This window comes from Scyliorhinus torazame, chromosome 10, assembly GCF_047496885.1.
Source record: "Scyliorhinus torazame isolate Kashiwa2021f chromosome 10, sScyTor2.1, whole genome shotgun sequence".
Taxonomy (NCBI): domain Eukaryota; kingdom Metazoa; phylum Chordata; class Chondrichthyes; order Carcharhiniformes; family Scyliorhinidae; genus Scyliorhinus; species Scyliorhinus torazame.
The window spans coordinates 38,543,771-38,569,052 of record NC_092716.1 but is presented as its reverse complement, the minus strand read 5'-3'; the positions used below and the strand labels follow the sequence as shown (position 1 = coordinate 38,569,052).

The window sequence follows — 25,282 nt, the reverse complement described above, 5'->3', positions numbered from 1 at the left end:
TGGATCCCGCAGGCCCAGACCCAATTCGATAGACCATTCGTTTCCCTGACCTGGTGGGCCATCTCCAAAGTTAAGTATTGGCCTTTAGTGGTAGGTAGTAGTCTAGAAGTAGGATTATTGCATAAGTATTTATTGCTGTATATAATAAATGATCGTTGATTTAATTTTTACTAAGCGGTGTGCTGCATTATTAATCATTACTTGAGCTTGAACCACGTGGCGGTATCAGAAAGATACCTGGTGACTCGTGAGCAAAGGTGACAGAATTAGAGCTAATAAAACTAAGGCTAATAAGAGCAACAGGACAAAGTCCAATCACTTGGGACCAGGTACAGGGTCCACCCCGAAAGGCAGGAAGCCCCTGGGGACTATAAGAATTGAGCCCCAAGATCAAGTTGCGCTCTTCCTCAGCTGTTCAGCTCTTCACCACCGCTTCGTCAGCTCTTCACTCTTCAGCAGCTGGTCGAAAACTGTAAGTCTTACTTCAACACTCGCTACGAGATAGGCGCTCCTAGCTATCAATCTGTACCAACTTCGAATCCCGCAGGCTCAGAAGCCGAACGAAAGGCCATTTGTTCCCCTGACCTGGTGGGCCAGTTCCAAGTTAAGTATAGGCCTGTTAGTTGTAGAAGTAGCTTAAATGTAGAATTTGTGCATGAGTAGTGATTACTGTGTATAATAAATGTGCTTTGATTTAAATCTTACTAATCGGTGTATTGGACTATTGATCATTACTCGGACTTGAACCACGTGGCGGTATCAGAAAGATACCTGGCGACTCAAGAGCAAAGGTGATAAAACAGAGCAATTAAACTAAGGCAAAGTTAGCAACACACCCCAACCAGTACATAATTAATGAGCTTCCAAGGGTGGAAGGAGATAGGAATTCCTGCCATCCAAGCAGCAGGGTGGGTGCGGCCAGAACCACCCGCCATCGCAGTTAGTCTGAAAAATGGAAAATTCCACGCTCAGGCACTTCAGGGTAAATTTAGTTTGACTCTACTGGTGAGTCAGATGATGAGGAACAGGTGGCAGGACCCAGAACCCACCCCAATTTGGGCCAAAACAATTTTCATTGCCAGTGGAAAGGGGGCGGGGCAAGATTCACACAGGTGCAAATCATGAATCTGGTGGTACATTTAAAATTAATGGAGAGTTGAAACACATCCCATTCTGGCTGTTGCAAAGGCGCCACACTGTGGGAGACATAAATTGATGGAGTTGGCGCAAATTCTTGGAGGGTGGATAAGGTCTGTATAACTGTCATGATCCAAAGATTTTAAAAAATCTTTTTGGCTGTCGGAGTTTAAAAAAACTCCGTTGATTGTATTAATTAACATGCATTGATTAGAAAAAAGATGCGCATTTGTTCATGCGGTTTCAATGGAGCTCTTTCCTGATATTTTCTCAAGGGCTAGTGTGATGCGATTATGAATGCTTGGTTGAGTTTCAAAGGCTACAATTATTTCAGCAGGGGGTTCTGAGTTCGCACTTTGATTGGCAGCTTAAAGAGTCCTTTAAGGTATTGGCTGTCTTTGGTGTGCTTAGTGGATTAGATGTTTGTTTGTTTTTATATTCAGCACTTGATGGGATTTTAAAATTTTGAATTGGTTTTATGAATGGGTATTTTTTCCACTACCGAGTGTATAGGGGTGAGAGTTGTATTAAAATATGAAACGTTTTTTTTCACCTCCACATGCTTTCCGAGGTCTGTCCATGTGAATTTTTTTGGAAAGGAGTAAAAGCAATAAGGTTGTTGTGATGGGAGACTTTAACTTCCCCAATATTGACTGGGACTCACTTAGTGCTGGGGGCTTGGACGGGGCAGAGTTTGTAAGGAGCATCCAGGACGGCTTCTTAAAACAATATGTAGATAGTCCAACTAGGGAAGGGGCTGTACTGGACCTGGTATTGGGAAATGAGCCCGGCCAGGTGGTAGAAGTTTCAGTAGGGGAGCATTTCAGGAACAGCGACCACAATTCAGTAGGTTTTGAAGTGCTGGTGGACAAGGATAAGAGTGGGCCTAGGGTGAATGTGCAAAATTGGGGAAGGCTAATTATAACAATATTAGGCAGGAACTGAAGAACCTAGATTGGGGGTGGATGTTTGAAGGTAAATCAACATCTGACATGTGGGAGACTTTCAAATGTCAGTTGAAAGGAATTCAGGACCAGGACATTCCTGTGAGGAATGTCATGCGAGAGTGCCTTTAGGAATTGGATGTTTAAGCAATGTACCTTTAAGAAAACAGTGATGTCATAGAGTGGGTGGAGCTCAGCTCAGATCAGCCATTTTGCAGTTTTTTAGTTTCAGTTTTGAAAAGAGCTGGTGTGTGTCTGTGTTTGCAGTGAGCTGGATCTCTCACCTGAAAGACTATCTCTGGATCATTTGGGTGATTTAAACTTATGATAGTGAAGCCTTTAACCTGATGTGATTTTGTTTAACGGTCTGATGCAAAGTATTCATTTAGTACCTCGCCCATTTCCTCTGGCTCCCAAGGTCTCTTGGAAGTTTGAAGGAACATTTTAAGGAGTTATTTACTGTTGCAATATATTCTGAGTTATCTTTGAAGTAAGGGGTGTTAAGAGATCCAATGTTTATTTAAGATGTTAAGTTGAGTTCATGGCATAATCAGTGTTTTGTGTTTAAAAACCCACATGTCCATAATTGTAATCCCACACCTAGGGAAAAAGCTGTGTGCTAGGAAAAGCAACAAATCCATTAAAGGGAGAGGTTGTTTGAACTCCATGATACATTTTGGGGTTCTGAAAACGCCTCGCCCATAACAGGAAGAAGAGTAAATACAGCAAATTTCGGGAACCTTGGATAACAAGAGATATTGCAGGCCTCGTCAAAAAGAAAAAGGAGGCATTTGTCAGGGCTAGAAGGCTGGGAACAGACGAAGCCTGTGTGGAATATAAGGAAAGTCGGAAGGAACTTAAGCAAGGAGTCAGGAGGGCTAAAAGGGGTCACGAAAAGTCATTGGCAGATAGGGTGAAGGAAAACCCCAAGGCTTTTTACATGTACATAAAAAGCAAGAGGGTTGCCAGGGAAAGGATTGGTCCACTGAAGGACAGGGGAGGGAATCTATGTGTGGAGCTAGAGGAAATGGGCGAGGTACTAAATGAATACTTTGCATCAGTATTCACCAAAGAGAAGGAATTGGTGGATGTTGAGTCTGTAGATAGCCTGGGTCACATTGAGATCCAAAAAGACGAGGTATTGGGCGTCTTGAAAAATATTAAGGTAGATAAGTCCCCAGGGCCTGATGGGATCTACCCCAGAATACTGAAGGAGGCAAGAGAGGGAATTGCTGAGGCCTTGACAGAAATCTTTGGATCCTCACTGTCTTCAGATGATGTCCCGGAGGACTGGAGAATAGCCAATGTTGTTCCTTTGTTTAAGATGGGTAGCAAGGATAATCCAGGGAACTGCAGGCCGGTGAGCCTTACGTCAGTGGTAGGGAAATTACTGGAGAGAATTCTTCTGGACAGGATCTACTCCCATTTGGAAGCAACTGGACGTATTAGCGAGAGGCAGCACGGTTTTGTGAAGGAGAGGTCGTGTCTCACTAACTTGATAGAGTTTTTCGAGGAGGTCAGAAAAATGATTGATGCAGGTAGAGCAGTGGATGTTGTCTATATGGACTTCAGTAAGGCCTTTGACAAGGTCCCCCATGGCAGACTGGTACAAAAGGTGAAGTCACACGGGATCAGAGGTGAGCTGGCAAGATGGATACAGAACTGGCTAGGTCATAGAAGGCAGAGAGTAGCAATGGAAGGGTGCTTTTATGATGGAAGGGTGCTTTTATGATTGGAGAGCTGTGACTAGTCGTGTTCTGCAGGGTTCAGTGCTGGGATCTTTGCTGTTCATAGTATATATCAATGATTTGAAGGAAAATGTAACTGGTCTGATTAGTAAGTTTGCGGACGACACAAAGGTTGGTGGAATTGCGGATAGCGACGAGGACTGTCAGAGGATACAGCAGGATTTAGATCGTTTGGAGACTTGGGCGGAGAGATGGCAGATGGAGTTTAATCCGGACAAATGTGAGGTGATGCATTTTGGAAGTCTAATGCAGGTAGGGAATATACAGAGAATGGTAGAACCCTCAAGAGTATTGACAGTCAGAGAGATCTAGGTATACAGGTCCACAGGTCACTGAAAGGGGCAACACAGGTGGAGAAGGTAGTCAAGAAGGCATATGGCATGCTTGCCTTCATTGGCCGGGGCATTGAGTATAAGAATTGGCAAGTCATGATGCAGCTGTATAGAACCTTAGTTAGGCCACACTTGGAGTATAGTGTTCAATTCTGGTCGCCACACTACCAGAAGGATGTGGAGGGTGCAGAAGAGATTATCAGGATGTTGCCTGGTATGGAGTGCATTAGCTATGAGGAGAGGTTGAATAAACTTGGTTTGTTCTCACTGGAACGATGGAGGTTGAGGGGCGACCTGATAGAGGTCCACAAAATTATGAGGGGCATAAACAGAGTGGATAGTCAGAGACTTTCCCCCAGGGTAGAGGGGTCAATTTTTAGGGGGCATAGGTTTAAGGTGCGAGGGGAAAGGTTTAGAGGAGATGTACGAGGCAAGTTTTTTTACACAGAGGGTAGTGGGTGCCTGGAAGTCGCTGCCGGAGGAGGTGCTGGAAGCAGGGATGATAGTGACGTTTAAGGGGCATCGTGACAAATACATGAATAGGATGGGAATAGAGGAATACGGACCCCAGAAGTGTAGAAGATTGTAGTTTAGTCGGGCAGCATGGTCGGCGCAGGCTTGGAGGGCCGAAGTGCCCGTTCCTGTGCTGTACCTTTCTTTGTTCTTTGTTGAATATTTGGTGATTCACTGTGGAGATGGCATGGAGGGATATGAGGAGGTATGGAGGTGGGTGGCGCATGAGTTGGTATTGAGGTGGCATGAGGGTCTGAGGGGCCATGAGAATGGGTGAAGATTATGGGCTGACACTGAGATGGAAGGAGGCATGAGTTGGCATAGGGTATGAGAGACCATGGTGGGGTGGGGGGGGGGGGGGAGAACGAGGTGGGCTTTCTAACCAACACACACCTGTCCCATGGTCGTCTACATTCAACTTCCGTGGTGGATGGGCCTGACTCCGTCCTGCATCTACTCCCCTGAACCCTGAGCAGAAATTGAGCATAATGGGGTACCTTTCACCAAATGGATTCAGTTCGTTGAGAAATTTCCCGACTTGAACTATACGCCTCAGTATAGTCAAAATCTGGCCCTTAGTTTTAAATTCAGTAACATGACAATTAGAGACCAGTATTTGTTGAAGTGTGCATTACCTCTTCAGTTTTGGTGTGGTATTTTTCTCGAAGAGAGGCCAGTTCTACCTTCATTATCATTAATTCTTCTTCTTTACTGGTAAGTTCCTTCATGGTTTCATGGGTCTTCCTCTGCGACATCATCATCTGGTTACTGAGTTCCATCAATCGATTCTCACAAATATGAGCCTGGAAAATATGAAGGACTTTTAGTTGGGCCATTTGTGCATTGCAATACAGCCTATTTATGGCCACTTTTCACAGTCTAACAGCTAGGGCCACTGGGTTTTGTGTTTTCTACAATTTTTTTCTTGTTTTAATCACCAATTGTGCACTATGTTTGAAAATTCATGGGCTGGATTCTCCAATTCTGGGGCTATGTCCTCACGCCGGCGTGGGAACGGTAAGGAAAACTGGCGCAAAACGGCCACCGATTCCCCATTTTGCTGGGGGCTAGCAGTGAGGCAGCGTAGAGCACCCGGCTCTAGCTGCTGATACGGCCTGGAGAATCGTTGGGTCCATGGCCACCAATGAGCACGGCGGCGGCCTGCAGCGGCCTGCAGCGGCGTGCATCATGGTAGAGGCCGCTCACGGCCCGTGAAATAGTCCCCCCCCCTTTGGCTGGCTCACGCGCCCCGGACCACCCCATCACAGTGCCCCCAGCCCTGAATATGTCCCCCACTGCCCGCGAATCGGCTCTCCTCCGGCTGTGTTGGTGCTGGACTAGTCCACAGCCGCCACGCTGAGTTCCTGATGGATGAGACCAGACGTGTCCCGTGCTGTCGAGAACTCGGTTGGTCGCGGGTGGAGCATCGGGGGGTGGCCTCAGGCAATCGATACATAGCATACTCGCCCCCGATTCCGTCGGGAATTTGGATTCTCCGGCCGTTCGCCGAATGCGATTTTGACGTCGGTGACCGGAGAATCGAGCCCCATATTTTTAAGGGAGTCCTTTTGCCACTTCCCATTTCCTTTTTTCTCTTTTTAAAATAAATTTAGTGTACCCAATTCATTTTTTCCAATTAAGGGGCAATTTTGCGTGGCCAATGCACCTAGCCTGCACATCTTTGGGTTGTGGGGATGAATCCCACGCAAACACAGGGAGAATGTGCAAACTCCACATGGACAGTGACCCAGAGCCAGGATCGAACCTGGAACCTCGACGCCGCGAGGCTGAAGGGCTAACCCACTGCGCCACCGTGCTGCCCTCACTTTCCATTTCCTGACCTAGGGTAGAAAGATGATCTGTTTGCAAGTTGCGTCTTACGCTAGCCGTTACTTGCTTCCTAGGGAATATGTCAATGTGATGGGGTTGGGGTGATGGGTGGCACGGTAGCACAGTGGTTAGCACTGTTGCTTCACAGCGCCAGGGCCCCAGGTTCGATTCCCAGCCTGGGTCACTGTCTGTGCGGAGTCTGCACGTTCTCCCTGTGTCTGCGTGGGTTTCCTCCGGGTGCTCTGGTTTCCTCCCACAAGTATGGTTGTTGCAGGTGCCGGGGTTTAGATATTTCAGTAAGCTCAGGGAAGGTGGTAAAAGAGGGGGAGGATTAGCATTGTTAGTCAAGGACAGTATTACGGTGGCAGAAAGGACGTTTGATGAGGACTCATCTACTGAGGTAGTATGGGCTGAGGTTAGAAACAGGAAAGGAGAGGTCACCCTGTTCGGGGTTTTCTATTGGCCTCCAAAAAGTTCCAGAGATGTAAAGGAAAGGATTGCAAAGATGATTCTGGATAGGAGCGAAAGCAACAGGGTAGTTGTTATGGGGGACTTTAACTTTCCAAATATTGACTGGAAACGCTATACTATGAGTACTTTAGATGGGTCCGTTTTAGTCCAATGTGTGCAGGAGGATTTCCTGACACAGTATGTAGATAGGCCAACGAGAGGCAAGGCCATGTTGGATTTGGTACTGGATAATGAACCAGGACAGGTTTTAGATTTGGAGGTAGGTGAGCACTTTGGTGGTAGTGACAACAATTCGATTATTTACTTTAGTGATGGAAAGGGATAGGTATATACCGCAGGGCAAGAGTTATATCTGGGGGAAAGGCAATTATGATGCGATGAGGCAAGACTTAGTATGCATCGTGTGGAGAGGAAAACTGCAGCAGATGGGCACAATGGAAATGTGGAGCTTGTTCAAGGAACAGCTACTGTGTGTCCTTGATAAGTATGTACCTGTCAGGCAGGGAGGAAGTGGTCGAGCAAGGGAACCGTGGTTTACTAAAGCTGTCGAAACACTTGTCAAGAGGAAGAAGGAAGCTTATGTAAAGATGAGACATGAAGGTTCAGTTAGGGTGCTCGAGAGTTACAAGTTAGCGAGGAAGGACCTAAAGAGAGAGCTAAGAAGAGCCAGGAGGGGACATGAGAAGTCTTTGACAGGTAGGATCAAGGATAACCCTGAAGCTTTCTATAGATATGTCAGGAATAAAAGAATGACGAGGGTAAGAGTAGGGCCAGTCAAGGACAGTAGTGGGAAGTTGTGCTTGGAGTCCGAGGAGATAGGCGAGGTGCTAAATGAATATTTTTCGTCAGTATTCACACAGGAAAAAGACTATGTTGTCGAGGAGAATACTGAGATTCAGGCTACAAGACTAGAAGGGCTTGAGGTTCATAAGGAGGAGGAGGTGTTAGCAATTCTGGAAAGTGTGAAAATAGATAAGTCCCCTGGGCCGGATGGGATTTATCCTAGGATTCTCTGGGAAGCGAGGGAGGAGATTGCTGAGCCTTTGGCTTTCATCTTTAAGTCATCTTTGTCTACAGGAATAGTGCCAGAAGACTGGAGGATAGCAAATGTTGTCCCCTTGTTCAAGAAGGGGAGTAGAGATAACCCCCGGTAACTATAGACCAGTGAGCCTTACTTCTGTTGTGGGCAAAATCTTGGAAAGGTTTATAAGAGATAGGATGTATAATCATCTGGAAAGGAATAATTTGATTAGACATAGTCAACACGGTTTTGTGAAGGGTAGGTCGTGCCTCACAAACCTTATTGAGTTCTTTGAGAAGGTGACCAAACAGGTGGATGAGGGTAAAGCAGTTGATGTGGTGCATATGGTTTTCAGCAAAGCGTTTGATAAGGTTCCCCACGGTAGGCTACTGCAGAAAATATGGAGGCATGAGATTCAGGGTGATTTAGCAGTTTGGATCAGAAATTGGCTAGCTGGAAGAAGACAAAGGGTGGTGGTTGATGGGAAATGTTCAGACTGGAGTCCAGTTACTAGTGGTGTACTACAAGGATCTGTTTTGGGGACACTGCTGTTTGTCATTTTTATAAATGACCTGGAGGAGGGCGTAGAAGGATGGGTGAGTAAATTTGCAGATGACACTAAAGTCGGTGGAGTTGTGGACAGTGCGGAAGGATGTTACAAGTTACAGAGGGACATAGATAAGCTGCAGCGCTGGGCTGAGAGGTGGCAAATGGAGTTTAATGCAGAAAAGTGTGAGGTGATTCATTTTGGAAGGAATAACAGGAAGACAGAGTACTGGGCTAATGGTAAGATTCTTGGCAGTGTAGATGAGCAGAGAGATCTCGGTGTCCATGTACATAGATCCCTGAAAGTTGCCACCCAGGTGAGAAGGTTGTTAAGAAGGCGTACGGTGTGTTAGCTTTTATTGGTAGAGGGATTGAGTTTCGGAGCCATGAGGTCATGTTGCAGCTGTACAAAACTCTGGTGCGGCTGCATTTGGAGTATTGCATGCAATTCTGGTCGCCGCATTATAGGAAGGATGTGGAAGCATTGGAAAGGGTGCAGAGGAGATTTACCAGAATGTTGCCTGGTACGGAGGGAAGATCTTATGAGGAAAGGCTGAGGGACTTGAGGCTGTTTTCGTTAGAGAGAAGAAGGTTGAGAGGTGACTTAATTGAGGCATACAAGATGATCAGAGGATTGGATAGGGTGGACATTGAGAGCCTTTTTCCTCGGATGGTGATGTCTAGCACGAGGGGACATAGCTTTAAATTGAGGGGAGATAGATATAGGACAGATGTCAGAGGTAGGTTCTTTACTCAGAGAGTAGTAAGGGCGTGGAATGCCCTGCCTACAACAGTCGTGGACTCGCCAACACTAAGGGCATTCAAATGGTCATTGGATAGACATATGGACGATAAGGGAATAGTGTAGATGGGCTTTAGAGTGGTTTCACAGGTCGGCGCAACATCGAGGGCCGAAGGGCCTGTACTGCGCTGTAATGTTCTATGTTCTATGTTCTAAGTCCCGAAAAATGTGCTGTTAGGTAATTTGGACATTCTGAATTCTTGCTCTGATAACCCGAACAGGCGTCGGAATGTGGCAACTAGGGGCTTTTCAAAATCTACTTGTGACATTAAAGATTATGAGAAGACTGGATCTGTTCTCTTGGTAGGACCTCACTTGTTTTCTGCTTGGCTACTCCCTCAAAAGGTTGGACACTAGCTACGCAGTTAACTGCAGGGAAAGACCAATGTTGCACTGTTATGAAATTATGAAATGAGCTGCACCACTGAATTGACCAGTATGCTCTAAATAATAGGACTAAAATGTGTTGATGCAAAAATTCTGAAATTAGTACAGGGTTGGGGTGACGGGGTTGTTGTGACGGGGTTGGGGTGACGGTGTTGTGGTGACGGGGTTGTTGTGACGGGGTTGTTGTGACGGGGTTGTGGTGACGGGGTTGTTGTGACGGGGTTGGGGTGACGGGGTTGTTGTGACGGGGTTGTGGTGACGGGGTTGTGGTGACGGGGTTGGGGTGACGGGGTTGGGGTGACGGGGATGCGGTGTTGTGGTGACGGGGTTGGGGTGACAGGGTTGGGGTGACGGGGTTGGGGTGACGGGGTTGGGGTGACGGGGTTGTGGTGACGGGGTTGTGGTGACGGGGTTGGGGTGACGGGGTTAGGGTGACGGGGTTGTGGTGACGGGGTTGGGGTGACGGGGTTGGGGTGACGGGGTTGGGGTGAAGGGGATGCGGTGTTGTGGTGACGGGGTTGTGGTGACGGGGTTGGGGTGACGGGGTTGGGGTGACGGGGTTGGGGTGACGGGGTTGGGGTGACGGGGTTGGGGTGACGGGGATGCGGTGTTGTGGTGACGGGGTTGTGGTGACGGGGTTGATGTGACGGGGTTGATGTGACGGGGTTGATGTGACGGGGTTGGGGTGACGGGTTTGGGGTGACGGGGTTGGGGTGACGGGGTTGGGGTGACGGGGTTGGGGTGACGGGGATGCGGTGTTGTGGTGACGGGGTTGTTGTGACGGGGTTGGGGTGACAGGGTTGTTGTGACGGGGTTGGGGTGACGGGGTTGGGGTGACGGGGTTGTGGTGACGGGGTTGTGGTGACGGGGTTGGGGTGACGGGGTTGGGGTGACGGGGTTGGGGTGACGGGGTTGGGGTGACGGGGTTGGGGTGACGGGGTTGGGGTGACGGGGTTGGGGTGACGGGGATGCGGTGTTGTTGTGCCGGGGTTGGGGTGACGGTGTTGTGGTGACGGTGTTGTTGTGACAGGGTTGGGGTGACGGGGATGCGGTGTTGTGGTGACGGGGTTGGGGTGACGGGGTTGCGGTGATGGGGTTGTTGTGACGGGGTTGTTGTGACGGGGTTGGGGTGACGGGGTTGTTGTGACGGGGTTGTGGTGACGGGGTTGTGGTGACGGGGTTGTTGTGACGGGGTTGTTGTGACAGGGTTGGGGTGACAGGGATGGGGTGCTGTGGTGACGGGGTTGTTGTGAATGGGTTGGGGTGACGGGGTTGTTGTGACGGGGTTGGGGTGACGGGGATGCGGTGTTGTGGTGACGGGGTTGTTGTGACGGGGATGCGGTGACGGGGATGTTGTGACGGGGTTGGGGTGCCGGGGTTGTGGTGACGGGATTGTTGTGACAGGGTTGGGGTGACGGGGATGCGGTGTTGTGGTGACGGGGTTGTTGTGACGGGGATGCGGTGACGGGGATGTTGTGACGGGGTTGTTGTGACGGGGTTGGGGTGACGGGGATGCGGTGTTGTGGTGACGGGGTTGTTGTGACGGGGATGCGGTGACGGGGATGTTGTGACGGGGTTGGGGTGACGGGGTTGTTGTGACGGGGTTGTGGTGACGGGGTTGTGGTGACGGGGTTGTTGTGACAGGGTTGGGGTGACGGGGTTGCGGTGCTGTGGTGACGGGGTTGTGGTGACGGGGTTGGGGTGACGGGGATGCGGTGACGGGGTTGTTGTGACGGGGATGCGGTGCTGTGGTGACGGGGTTGGGGTGACGGGGTTGGGTGATGGGGTTGGGGTGACGGGGTTGTGGTGACGGGGTTGGGGTGACGGGGATGTTGTGACGGGGTTGTTGTGACGGGGTTGGGGTGACGGGGTTGTGGTGACGGGGTTGTTGTGACAGGGTTGGGGTGACGGGGATGCGGTGTTGTGGTGACGGGGTTGTTGTGACGGGGATGCGGTGACGGGGATGTTGTGACGGGGTTGGGGTGACGGGGTTGGGTGATGGGGTTGGGGTGAGGGGGGTTCGGGTGATGGGGTCGGTGTGATGGGGTCGGTGTGATGGGGTCGGTGTGATGGGGTTGGTGTGATGGGGTCGGTGTGATGGGGTCGGGGTGATGGGGGCGGGGTAATGGGGTCGGGGTGATGGGGGCGGGGTAATGGGGTCGGGGTGATGGGATCGGGGTGATGGGGTCGGGGTGATGGGATTGGGGGGTTGGGGGGATGGGGCTGGGGTGATGGGGCAATGGGTATGGGTGATGGGGTGATGGGGCTGGGGTGATGGGGCTGGGGTGATGGGGTCGGGGTGATGGGGTTGGGGTGATGGGGTCGGGGTGATGGGGTCGGGGCGATGGGGTCGGGGCGATGGGGTCGGGGTGATGGGGCCGGGCAGATGGGATTGGGGGGATGGGGCTGGGGTGATGGGGCAATGGGTATGGGTGATGGGGTGATGGGGCTGGGGTGATGGGGTCGGGGTGATGGGGTCGGGGTGATGGGTCGGGGTGACGGGGTCGGGGTGACGGGGTCGGGGTGATGGGGCCGGGGTGATGGGGCCGGGGTGATGGGGCCGGGGTGATGGGGCCGGGGTGATGGGGCTGGGGTGATGGGGCTGGAGTGATGGGGCTGGGGTGATGGGGCTGGGGTGATGGGGCTGGGGTGATGGGGCTGGGGTTGGGGTGATGGGGCTGGGGTGATGGGGTTGGGGTGATGGGGCTGGGGTGATGGGGTTGGGGTGATGGGGCTGGGGTGATGGGGTTGGGGTGATGGGGTTGGGGTGATGGGGTTGGGCCGATGGGGCTGGTGTGATGGGGTTGGGGTGATGGGGCTGGGGTGATGGGGTTGGGGTGATGGGGTTGGGGTGATGGGGTTGGGGTGATGAGGCTGCGGTGATGGGGTTGGGCTGATGGTGTGGGGCAATGGGTATGGGTGATGGGGCTGGGGTGATGGGGCTGGGGTGATGGGGCTGGGGTGATGGGGCTGGGGTGATGGTGTTGGGGTGATGGGGCTGGAGTGATGGGGCTGGGGTGATGGGGCTGGGGTGATGGGGCTTGAGTGATGGGGCTGGGGTGATGGGGCTGGGGTGATGGGGCTGGGGTTGGGGTGATGGGGCTGGGGTTGGGGTGATGGGGCTGGGGTTGGGGTGATGGGGCTGGGGTGATGGGGCTGGGGTGATGGGGCTGGGGTGATGGGGCTGGGGTGATGGGGCTGGGGTTGGGGTGATGGGGTTGGGATGATGGGGTTGGGGTGATGGGGTTGGGGTGATGGGGTTGGGGTGATGGGGTTGGGGTGATGGGGCTGGGGTTGGGGTGATGGGGCTGGGGTGATGGGGCTGGGGTGATGGGGCTGGGGTGATGGGGCTGGGGTTGGGGTGATGGGGTTGGGGTGATGGGGTTGGGGTGATGGGGTTGGGGTGATGGGGTTGGGGTGATGGGGTTGGGGTGATGGGGCTGGGGAGATGGGGCTGGGGTGATGGGGTTGGGGTGATGGGGTTGGGGTGATGGGGTTGGGGTGATGGGGTTGGGGTGATGGGGCTGGGGTTGGGGTGATGGGGCTGGGGTGATGGGGCTGGGGTGATGGTGTTGGGGCAATGGATATGGGTGATGGGGTTGGGGTGATGGGAAATTCTCCAATTTGGGGCGGTGTTCTGGTGGAGTGGATCTTCCACCTTTTCCTCCATACTCATTCAGCTGTAAAATGATTTGGACTCATTCCAGATGTTCCGATGCAGTCGTCTTGTTGTTAAAGGAGGCCCTGCAAGTGTGGTGGTGGAAATTCCAGTGGTGCTACATCAAGGACACTGCTGTCACACCAGGGGCGAAATTCTCCGGTATCGGCGCGATGTCCGCCGACTGACGCCCAAAACGGCGCAAATCAGTCGGGCATTGCACCGCCTCAAAGGTGCGGAATGCTCTGCATCTTTGGGGGCCGAGCCCCAACCTTAAGGGGTTAGGCCGGCGCCAGACGAATTTCCGCCCCACCAGCTGGCGGAAAAGGCCTTTGGTGCCCCGCCAGCTGGCGCGGAAATGACATCTCCGGGTGGCGCATGCGCGGGAGCGTTAACGGCCGCTGATGGCAATCCCGCGCATACGCAGTGGAGGGAGTCTCTTCCGCCTCCGCCATGGTGGAGACCAGTTCGTCCCGCGCCCCCCCCCCCCCAGGACCCCGGAGCCCGCCCATGCCGCCTTGTCCCGTCGTAAGGTAGGTGGTTTAATCTACGCCGGCGGGACAGGCATTTTAGCGGCGGGACTTCGGCCCATCCGGGGGGGGGGCCTGCCAACCGGCGCGGCGCGATTCCCGCCCCCGCCGAATATCCGGTGCCGGAGAATTCGGCAAACGGCGGGGGCGGGATTCACGCCAGCCCCCGCCGATTCTCCGACCCGGCGGGGGGTCGGAGAATCTCGCCCCAGAGGTGGTGACAATGAACTTTAAGGAGGCAAAGAAAATGACCTGAAAATTGGAAGGAAATCTCAGTTGAAAACCTTGGTCAAGCTGACACCCTTCAGCAGGTATATTTCACTCTTTTGGGACTGTCCTGAACCTTCATCCACAAATATTGCTATCTACTGTCACCTTCTGCATTTTGCTCTTGGCAGTGGAAATAATAGAAGCAAAAGGAAGCACAGGTACAAACAAAAACAGAAAATACTGGAAACCCTCAAGAGGTCTGACAGCATGAGGAGCGAGAAGGGGGCTAGTATTTCATGTCTGGATGACTCTTTGTCAAAGCGGGAAGGAATTGGAAATGGGGTCAGATTTTTGCTGTGTGTGGGGGGGGGGGGGGGGGGAGGTTGTTGTGTGGAGTGGTGGATAGGGGGGCAGCGATAGGCGGAGATGCAATCGCTGAGAAAGGAAATATGGCCGTGAAAGTGGGTTTTGGTAAACATCTTGTCAAACACCAAGAGGGAAATGGAAAACAACAAAACTACAAACACATCTGTTATGTAAACTTTTGCTACTGGCATAGTACATGTATATGCAACAGTCAATTGAGTGTTAAATTAGACAAGAAATTTGCATTCCATTCAGCTCAACTGATTTACAGAATAATATAGAGTCATCTGCAGGAAACCATTAATACATTTATTCTGAACAGTCTAAGCATGCACCATTTCTTCACTAAGGTGAAGGGTCAGCAAATAACCTTTACATCTAAAATGCACAGGAAAATCAATGGGAGATGACTTAATGCAGAAATTAATATAAGTTTGATTTGCAAAGCATTTTTAATTAAGCTTCTGCTGATTAAGTGTGCCCAAAGTGTGAGTATGTGGAGGTGAGATTGCATTAATATTGGCTGCTGTTGTATTAGTCCTATATCCAGGTTAATCCTTAAGCAATCTCTATGTCACCTGGTCTATAAAAAATAATTTCATCACAGTCTCACGTTTAATCAGTACTGAGGATGACCTTACAGAATTCATTGCAGTCTAAAAAATTAATTATTTCTTCATGTATTCCACCTGCGCTATATTCAACTGTTAATATCTCAGATGACTCACAACACAATTACATTTGCACAGTATTATAGAGAAATTACAGTGTGTCGCTCTTATTTCACATCTGATTGGGTTAATGAATCAGGTCTTATTGTTAAAGATCTAAGATGGATGTGCATGATGAAAATATGGCTGAGAGTAGGGTTAACCTTGCAATTCCTTGTTTATCAAATAAATGCCAACCGATTAAACTGTCACATAGAGACTGTTGGCAAATGAACTTCAGGTCAGCTTAAATGACTGGGAAAATGTAGTTGTAAGTTAAACACAACCAATAATTCTGCAGTACATTGTGCAAAATTCTCCGTGTCAGAGTCTGTGGCCGGGATTCTCCGCCCTGCCACATTTCTGCCCCGACTGACCGGCGGGATTCTCCGTTACGCCAACAGGTCAATGGGGTTTCCCATTGTGGGGCAGCCCCACGTCGTCGGGATAACGGAGAATCACGCCGGCGGAGAATCCCGGCCTAAGTGTTGACGCCAGGACTGAATTGGGAGAGGTTCCCATACCCATTGGGGACACCAGTCCGGAGCTATTCAGGACATGCAAATGGACCAGCAGTCTGCTCATGTGAAACTGGTGTAATTCTAATTCCCGCCGACGTTGGATTCACTGGGACTGGAATTGGTACTGGAGAGCTTGACAAGCTGGAGCTGCTTATAAACACTCTAGTCCCCACACAGTCTCATTCCAGTCCCGAGAAGAGCTGTCCCTCAGTTCACAAACAGCGAGATGGACAGGATACTGGATGCGTTGGAGGAGAGGCGGGACATCCTCGTATCCAGGGTGGGCAGGAAGCCACCGTCCGCCGATCTCAACCGGGCTTGAGCGGAGGTGGCAGAGGCGGCGAGCGCTGTGGTACTCGGTAGGTGGACAGGTCTACAATGCAGGGAGAAGATGAATGACCTTCTTAGACCAGCCCAAATGAGTATCACCTCTGTGCCCCTGGTATCATCTCCTCCAGCCCCCCCAAAAGGCCAACCAGAAACCACTTTTCAGCATCTCCCTGACACCCACCCTATACCAAACCCCAACACCTGTAGCGTCTGCTATGGCCAAGTGCCTTGCGCACACAGGCCATCAGCTACAGGCTCACTTGTAAGCCGCGTCCGAGTGCCTCCCAATGCCCATTATCTGTCCCCCAGAAGAGGACGGTCCATAACCACCGGGAGCGGAGGAGACTGGAGGGGGCGAGCCGGACCTGAAAATATTAAGCACCGCCGAGTAGAGGGCGATGGAGCTAGTCGGGGAGGTGGGAGAGAGGACTATTTCCCAGGTGGAAGTCGGCATGGATCAACCAAGTGAGTCCCTAATACACAGAGATGTCCCTATAGCAAGTGAATCACCTCTCTCCCCCCACATCACTCCTATCTGAGATCTTACCATGTGTCTTGCAGGATCACCATCTGACAGGGCAGGCCCATCTGGGGTACCTCACCCCCGGCCGCAAACCCTGGAGGACCTGTCTGGGGACAACTCTTGAGTTTTTGTCACTGCTGTCACCTGCACCCTCCACCATCCCAGAGACTATCGCCTCGGTGGGGCATTTTAGTGAAGAGGCATCTGAGTCACTTTCTGGTGTGCAAGTTACATATACTGCAGCGGAGGTGGAGGTAGGAACCCCCAAGGGAGTGGGCAATCAGACTATTGCCCAGTCACAGAAGATGTGGCTTAGGACGCCGAGAGTATTGGCTGAGTGCTGGCTGACCTGGGCCAATCAGGTCAGCGACATGACCGAGATGTTGAGGGACACGTCGCACTCGTTGAGGGACGTGTCCCAGCCTCTGTGCTCCATGGCTGTGGACATTGAGACCCTAGTTGAAACAAGAGCGGGTCACCAGGACAGGCAGCCCTAGGTAACGGTGGAGCTTTCTGCGCTCACTCCGGCCTCACCTCCGTCCCAGTAAGTAGCCCGGGGGTCATCTAGCACCCCTAGGAGAAGGAAGTGATAGGGCACATGCTGCTGCCTCCCACAGAGGTGGTGCTGGAACACCTCCACGCTTCTGAATCACCCCCCACCTGACACTGGCACATCTGATGGGGAGCTGGCAGCATAGGGTGGCACATCCCAGAAGATGGGCGGATCCAGGCCCTCCAGAGGACAGCTGCCAAAGGCACCACAGGTCACAGGTCGAGAGGCGCAGCAGGCTGTCCGCTCGTCTGATGTGCCGTCTGGGGTCACACCAAGAATGAGCAGCCACGTACATTAAGGAAGTTAGACACCAGTTAAGTTGGCACGGGTGCAGCACATGGGATAGAGGTAGGGGTCAAGGCACAATGATTGTACATAGTCGCGAATAAACACCTCTCCACCAACATGCTGACCTACCTCGATCCTCTGTCTGAAGGGTGTGTGGGATGGGCTTGGCTGGGTGTAGAGGGTGTGTCGGTGGGGGTGTGTAGGAGGTTGGTGGTGTGCATTAGAGGATGGCATGGGGTAGGGCCTCCAGGATTATTGAATGTTCCACCTGTGGTCATCGTCAGAGGCAGCATGGAAGAGGGCCAGAGGTGTGAGGGCATCCTCCTCCTCCGTGGCGTGGACAAGAAGCGCTGAGACTGCCATCCCAGGGCCGTCACCCTGTGGCAATGCTGGTAGAAACCTCGGTGGGGGATGTGGGTGCATGTGAGTAGCTATGGGGGTATATGGGGCGGTGGGACAGGGAGGATGCGCTGCCGGTGGCTAGGCCCTCTAGTCAGTGAACCTGGAGTTGATAAAATTGTCTTGCATGTGGCGGCCCTGGCGCACACGTTGGCCTGCCTCCTGTGCCTGCTCTGGTTGCAGGCCCCAGGTCCCCATCCATCATCCACCTGCTCCTCATCCAATGAGGCCTATTATTCTTTTTTTAAAAAATGCATTTTATTACAAACATGTATCGAAGCAAGGTAAAAGCCAATAAACACCCCAGGAAACATACTTCCCAACAATCAACTTTACAGTCTGTACAGAGATTTCCCCTTTTTCACCCCCTCCCCACCCATCCCCACTGCGCCGAACAGCTCCTCAAATACGGTCACAACACCCCCCACCTTTTCTCAAACTCCCCCGCTGAGCCCCATAACTTATACTTTATCTTCTCTAACCGCAGGAAGTCGTAAGGTCACCCAACCATGCCGCTACCCCCAGTGGCGATGTCGACCGCCACTCCAGCAAAATTTGCCGCCGTGCAATCAGAGAGGCGAAGGCCACGACATCGGCCTTCCTCCTCTCCATGAGCTCCAGTTTCTCTGAAACCCTAAATATCGCCTCCAAAGGGTCCGGGTCCACCTTCTCCTCCACTACCCTGGCTAAGACCGTGAACACTCCCGCCCAGAATCTTCCCAATTTAGGCCCATCATTCTTCCTCTTCCTCCAGCATGTCCCCCACTCTGCTGGGCGGTGTTATAAAGGATGCAACAGGCCACCATGTTGTCTGGGACCCTCTTAGGGCTTTATTGGAAGGCCTCCCCTATTGTGGTCCAGGCACTGGAACCGCATCCTGAGGACACAGATGCACTGCTAAATAACGCAACTGGTTGCTGCATGCGCATCGTTATAACGGTTCTCGGTGTCGGCCTGGAGCCTCCGGCAGGCATCATTAGCCATGGCTGCAGGAGATATCCCTTGTCAACCAGGAGTGAACCCCACACCTGAGTGAGTGCCTCGAAGATGTCAGGAACCGACGAGTTTGTAGGGTGTAAGAATCGTGCGTGTCGTCTGGGTATCGGGCGCAGACGTGCATTATGTGCAGCTGGTGATCACACTGCACGTTCAGGGAGTGGAAGCCCTTCCGATTGATGAAGGTCACCCTCCCATGAGTCGGTGCACGTAGGGGGACATGTGTCCTATCTATCACCCCTTGAATCTGGGGCATGCCAGTGCGGTGGCGAACCCTACTGCCCGAACATCCTGATGAGCCTGGTCCCAACTGAAGGATAGGGCACTTTTTTTATGGAAAAAAGAAATGCAGCTGCCTTTACAACTCGACATAACTTCAAGTTAAGTATGAAATATGTATTATTTTGCTCTCTTTACAAACCCAAAATTTGAGGAAAGGATTGGATTTGGCTGCAATGATGTGTGTGGCAAAATAGACTGTTGACACTGTAAATGACCAAATTATGGGAGTATAACTATGAATCTTTGAATTGCAGCTCAGCAAGGACTCCATGCACCTGGAGAGTAGTGGACATGGAGAAACATTGCTGAGAAAGAATTATTAACCTGCAGTTATAAACTGAAAGTAACCTACTAGTTTGTAGTTTCTAATTAAATGAAGCACTTACCTCCTCTTCTGCCCGTCGATTCAATGTTTGCATTTTCTTCAGCTCATCATGTAGTCTTCTCATCCTTTCCTCGTACGCTGAACTTTCCTCTGCTAACTGCATATTTCTCTGTTGGTTACGTGCAATATCGTTTTTCAGGCTCGCTATCTCTCGGCTCTTCTCACCAAGCTGCAATGGGAAGCACACTTAACATTTGTACTGCTTATTTGAGAAGGGCACAAGAATATAGAAACAGAAATGTCAAGTTTATGTAGCAAATGCTTTGAGTATTATGTCAAGGGTGAGTCTCATTTCCACTTGCGTTTTTAATTTAATAAAAGCAGTAAGTTCTGGAAAATCTCAGCAGGTCTGGCAGCCTCTGTGGAGCGAGAAACAAAGAGTTAATGTTTTGAATTGAACATGGCGCTTCTTCAGAAGAAATCATATTCAACTTCAAAACATTAACTCTGTTTCTCTCTCTCCAGATGCTGCCAGACCAGCTGAGCTTTCCCAGCATTTTCTGCTTTTCTTTCAGATTTCTAACCTCTGCAGTATATTTTACTTATATTTTTAATCATTCATTGCATCCTTCCTTTAGGGCCAGCATTTCTTTACCCGATTTTCAATCAAAGTAACTTTGTCACAGATCTTTCAACTGCAGATGTAGAGTCTGTCACCCTACAATATGCTCATCCTCCTTCACTGCTGAGGAGCTTCAGCTTGGTTCACATTAACTCATCCAAAGTGTAAACTGAGACTTGTTCTCTCATGCATAATGCATTACCACTCCAAATGGTCATCATATGCCTCCCTGCCTTTGTAAAAGTTACACTGTACGTTTTATATCTTTATAAAAATTTCATGTGCAATTAATTATGTGAATATAATCAGTACAGTTGCTTCATATTTGGAAGTAAATAGATAAACACTACCAGTCCAAAGTAACAACCAGCATGACATTCAAAGGGGAGCTTCTTCCCGACAAACATAATTTATTATGTTCAGAAAACACTGATAAAGTTCCACATGGAAAATTCTAATTAAGCAAATGCTACTAGAATGCAGGACAGAACTTGGGTAAAAATACAAAGAGAATACTAATGAGAGATAGTCAAACTGGACAAGTGTTTGACAGAGTTCTGGAAGAATCAATGCTTGGGTCACTCCTATTTCAAAACTACATAACTGACCTGAAAATTGAAACCAGTCTGACAATCTACATTGACTATCTTCAAGTCACTCATTGACAAAGAAAAACGTCATCAAATCATGGTGAGTGATCAAAACATGGTGACAGTGCTGGAGGCGGCAGTTTAAGAAACTGAGACCACAGATTTGTAACCCATGAACGACGAGATTGGAAAAGCTCGATTTTGCAACAAAGGAGAATATTGAAACATTCCTTCATAGGGGGCAGTGAATCACTCACAATATTGACAGCCATCGAACAGCCACTAGCCCTTCCACAGCCCTTTCAACACATCATGGGTCCATAGCAAGGACAATGATGGAAGCTCTGGAGGAGATAATAAGGTACTGAATAGCTTCGGGCTTACATGAAAAAACAGAAAAACACCAGGTCAAAATGCTCTTACATATGACTGGTTCCATAGCTGATGCGACAAGGTATTGAGGAGTCCTCAGTGTCCTATGAGGAGGTTATGAGGGCCCTAAGGAATCTAGTCCTAAGGAATCTAGTCATTGAAGGGGCTAGATTCAACGAGAGGAGCCAATGGACAGGTGAATCCATTGATTTATTTAATAACAACGTGTGGTAAACCACTGTTGCACCTATATTAGGTGATGTAAGGTAGGACCTGTACTACAGGTTCACCGGTAGTCCCTGCCTGCTGGCTCGCCCAGTAGGCGGAGTATAAATATGCGTGTCCTCCATTCAGCAGCCATTTCGCCAGCTGCTGTGGGAGGAGCCTCAGTTGTATCCAACTCTAGTCTTTGTTCAATTGATCGTGCCTCAATTTATTGCTCTAAGATGTGTGGCCTCCCACAGCGGCAGGCCCGCGCAGTCGCCGCTATCGCCCCCACTCCCCTAGTCTACATACAATGGGCGCCGCCATCTTCATCTCCCCGGTCAGTGCGTGCCGCCATCTTCTCCCCCTCAGTCCACGTGTGGCCCATGGGCGCCACCATCTTGTCCAACCCCCGCAACGTGTGACCCATGGGGCTCTCCATTTTGTCCCCTGCAGGATCTTCAGGGGCCGCCATCTTGTCTCCCCCACGGGGCATGGACACCGACAGCATTCCAGGACCTGGGCGTCCCAGGCTCCCCATCATCCGACGCCAGCGACGACCGACCACGACTCGCCTCAGTCTCGTCCGCACAACCTGGCCACCGCATCGACCAGCGTGAAAATCAACGGCCACTTGACCTCTTGCCTGCTGGACTCCGGGAGCACCGAAAGCTTCATACACCCGGATACGGTAAGGCGCTGCTCCCTTGCGGTACATCCCGCCAACCAAAGAATCCCCCTGGCCTCCGGATCTCATTCCGTCGCGATCCGAGGGTACTGTACGGTCACACTCATGGTCCAGGACATAGAAATCAACGGCTTCCGCCTCTATGTCCTCCCTAACCTCTGCGCTGCTCTACTACTAGGCCTGGACTTCCAGTGCAATTTCCAGAGCCTAACCCTCAAATTCGGCAAGCCCCTACGACCCCTCACTGTGTGCGGCCTCGCAACCCTAAAGGTCGATCCGCCTTCTCTCTTCTCAAATCTAACCCCGGATTGCAAACCCATCGCCACCAGGAGCAGACGGTACAGCACCCAGCACAGGACAATCATCGGGTCCGAGGTCCAGCGGCTGCTTCGGGAAGGCATCATCAAGGCCAGCAATAGCCCCTGGAGAGCCCAAGTGGTAGTCGTTAAAACTGAGGAGAAACACAGAATGGTCGTGGACTACTGCCAGACCATCAATCTGTACACGCAGCACGACGCGTACCCCCTCCCACGCATATCTGATATGGTCAATCAGATTGCACAGTACCGGGTCTTCTCAACGGTAGACCTCAAATCCGCCTCCCACCAGTTCCCCATTCGTAAATCGAACCGTCCATACACTGCTTTTGAGGCTGACGGTCGTCTCTATCACTTCCTCAGGGTTTCCTTCGGCGTCACTAACGGGGTATCGGTCTTCCAAAGGGACATGGACCGAATGGTCGACGGGTACGGTTTGCGGGCCACCTTCCCGTACCTAGTCAACGTCACCATCTGTGGTCATGGACCACGATGCCAACTTTGCCAAATTTCTCCCCACCGCCACGCTCCTCAACCTCACCTACATCAAGGAGAAGTGCGTGTTTAGCACGACCCGCTTAGCCATACTTGGCTATGTGGTCCAGAACAGAGTTCTGGGGCCCGATCCCGACCGCATGCACCCCCCTCATGGAGCTCCCCCTTCCCCTCTGCCCCAAGGCCCTCAAACGCTGCCTGGGGTTCTTCTCATACTACGCCCAGTGGGTCCCAAACTTTGCGGACAAGGCCCGCCCACTCATACAGTCCACACACTTTCCCATGGCGGCCGAGGCACAACAGGCCTTCGCCCGTATCAGAGCCAATATCGCCAAGGCCGGGATGCACGCAGTAGACGAGACACTGCCCTTTCAAGTAGAAAGCGATGCATCGGACGTCGCCCTAGCCGCCACCCTCAATCATGCAGGCAGACCCGTGGCATTCTTCTCCCGTACACTTCATGCCTCAGAAATTCGGCACACATCCGTCGAAAAAGAGGCCCAAGCTATTGTTGAGGCTGTGCGGCATTGGAGGCGTTAGCGGGCCGGCAGAGATTCACCCTCCTCACTGACCAACGGTTGGTAGCCTTCATGTTCAATAACACACAGCGGGGCTGTGGTAGTATGTATTGGGGGTCATGTGGGACTGGAAGCCCTAATGTCATTGGCTGACAGATCCCGGGTCCTGGTTGGCCGTTGACCTCAAGCTCCGCCCTGAAGGCGGAGTATAAGAAGCCGGAGTCTTCCCCCGCAGGCCAGTTTACTATCGAGCTGCGGGGGAACAGACACGCTTAATAAAGCCTCATCGACTTCACTCTATTCGTCTCATGGAGTCTTTGTGCGCTACAATTTATTAAGCGTGCCTAAAAAGGACTATGGAGCTCAGGATCATTCCGGAATGCCTGAGGATCAGCCCCCACGCAGTGAACGCGGCAGCAGCCTTCAAGCACTGGCAGACTTGCTTCGAGGCCTACCTCAGAACGACCACCGGCCGAGTCTCAGAAGACCAAAAACTGCAGGTCCTGCACTCGAGGGTGAGCACGGAGATTTTCTCCCTCATCGAAGACTCGGACGATTTCCAGACGGCGTTCGCAGCACTGAGAAGTCTCTACGTTCGCCCAGTTAACCAAATCTACGCTCGCTACCAGCTCGCGACGAGACGGCAAGCTCCCGGAGAATCGATGGACGAGTTCTACGCCGCGCTGCTGATTTTGGGACGAGCCTGCAGCTGCCCGTCGGTGAACGCAAACGAACACACGGACATGTTAATGCGCGATGCTTTTGTGGCAGGTATGCAATCCTCCCAAATCCGCCAAAGACTTCTAGAAAAAGAGTCGCTAGGACTCTCAGAGGCACGGGCCTTAGCAGCCTCCCTAGACGTGGCCGCGCGTAATACCCGCGCCTACGGCCCCGACCGCGCGGCAGCCCATTGGGCCCCGTACGTACCCGTCGCGGCAAACCCCCTACCCACCCCCCCGGACACCCCACAGGCTTGCGCGGTCCAAACGCCGAGTCGCACCGGGGGCACCCGCTGTTATTTCTGCGGCCAGGCGAAACACCCCCGACAGCGCTGCCCGGCCGCAAAAGCTGCGTGAAAAAGGGCCATTATGCGGTTGTGTGCCGGTCCCGCGAGGTCGCCGCCGTCCCGGAAGCACAGGGAGCCCTGCAAGCAGTTTACGCGCCCCAACCCTCCCAGCACGCCATGTACGACCCGCAGGCGCAGCCGCTCTGGGTCCCGACCACCGCGGTCCCGGGAGAACTGGGAGCTCTGCACGCCGCCTACGCTCCCCAACCCCCCTCCCCGCAGCCCATGCATGACTCGCCGCCGGCGCTACTGCTTTGGGTCCCGGCCAACACTCTCCACGGAGAGGAGGGAGTTTTCCACGTCCCTAACGCCACCCTAACCCCCACCCCGCGCCCCACGCCTGACCCGCCGGCGCCACCTACTTGGGCCCCGACCACCGCTGTCCCCGGCGAGGGAGCTCCGCACGGTCCCAGCGCTCGCGGCCCCACGCCTGACCCGCCGGCGCCGCCGACTTGGGCCCCGACCACCGCTGTCCCCGGTGAGGGAGCTCCGCGCGGTCCTAGCGCTCGTGGTCCTAGCGCTCGCGGTGAGGGAGCTCCGCGCGGTCCTAGCGCTCGCGGTCCTAGCGCTCCCCAGCCCCCCCAGCACACCATGTGCGACCCACAGACACCGCCATTTTGGGTCCCGGCCACCATGAGGGGAGGAGGGGCGCCGATGTGCGACCCGCAGACGCCGCCATTTTGGGTCCCGGCCACCACGAGGGGAGGAGGGGCGCCGCCATCTTGGACCGCCCCAGACCTGTACGACGCATGGGGCGGCCATTTTGTCCACCCCCGCCGCCATCTTGGACGGCAACAACGGACCCCACTCCACTACTACAACCACGGCTCGCTTCGATTACGCTCGATCAAGCCCGGCCCCGGACACTCCAGACGACGACGACAACGGTACTAATAAGCGGCCACGAGACGCCATGCCTAGTCGACTCCGAGAGCACGGAAAGCTTTATACACCCCGACATGGTAAGACGCTGTTCCTTGACCACCTA

General features: G+C 52.2%; 1 protein-coding gene across 6 annotated transcripts in view; it reads right to left on the bottom strand.

The window, feature by feature from the left end:
* Positions 1–25,282, bottom strand: part of pmfbp1 (polyamine modulated factor 1 binding protein 1) — a 1,352,449-nt gene that overhangs the window by 118,378 nt on the left and 1,208,789 nt on the right. For all 6 annotated transcript variants that reach the window (XM_072517945.1, XM_072517947.1, XM_072517950.1 and 3 more), the window contains 2 exons: positions 19,484–19,651; positions 5,310–5,477 (listed from right to left, as the gene is read on the bottom strand). In XM_072517945.1, coding sequence (XP_072374046.1) covers positions 5,310–5,477; positions 19,484–19,651 — 336 coding nt within the window. The remainder of the gene's footprint in view (positions 1–5,309; positions 5,478–19,483; positions 19,652–25,282) is intronic.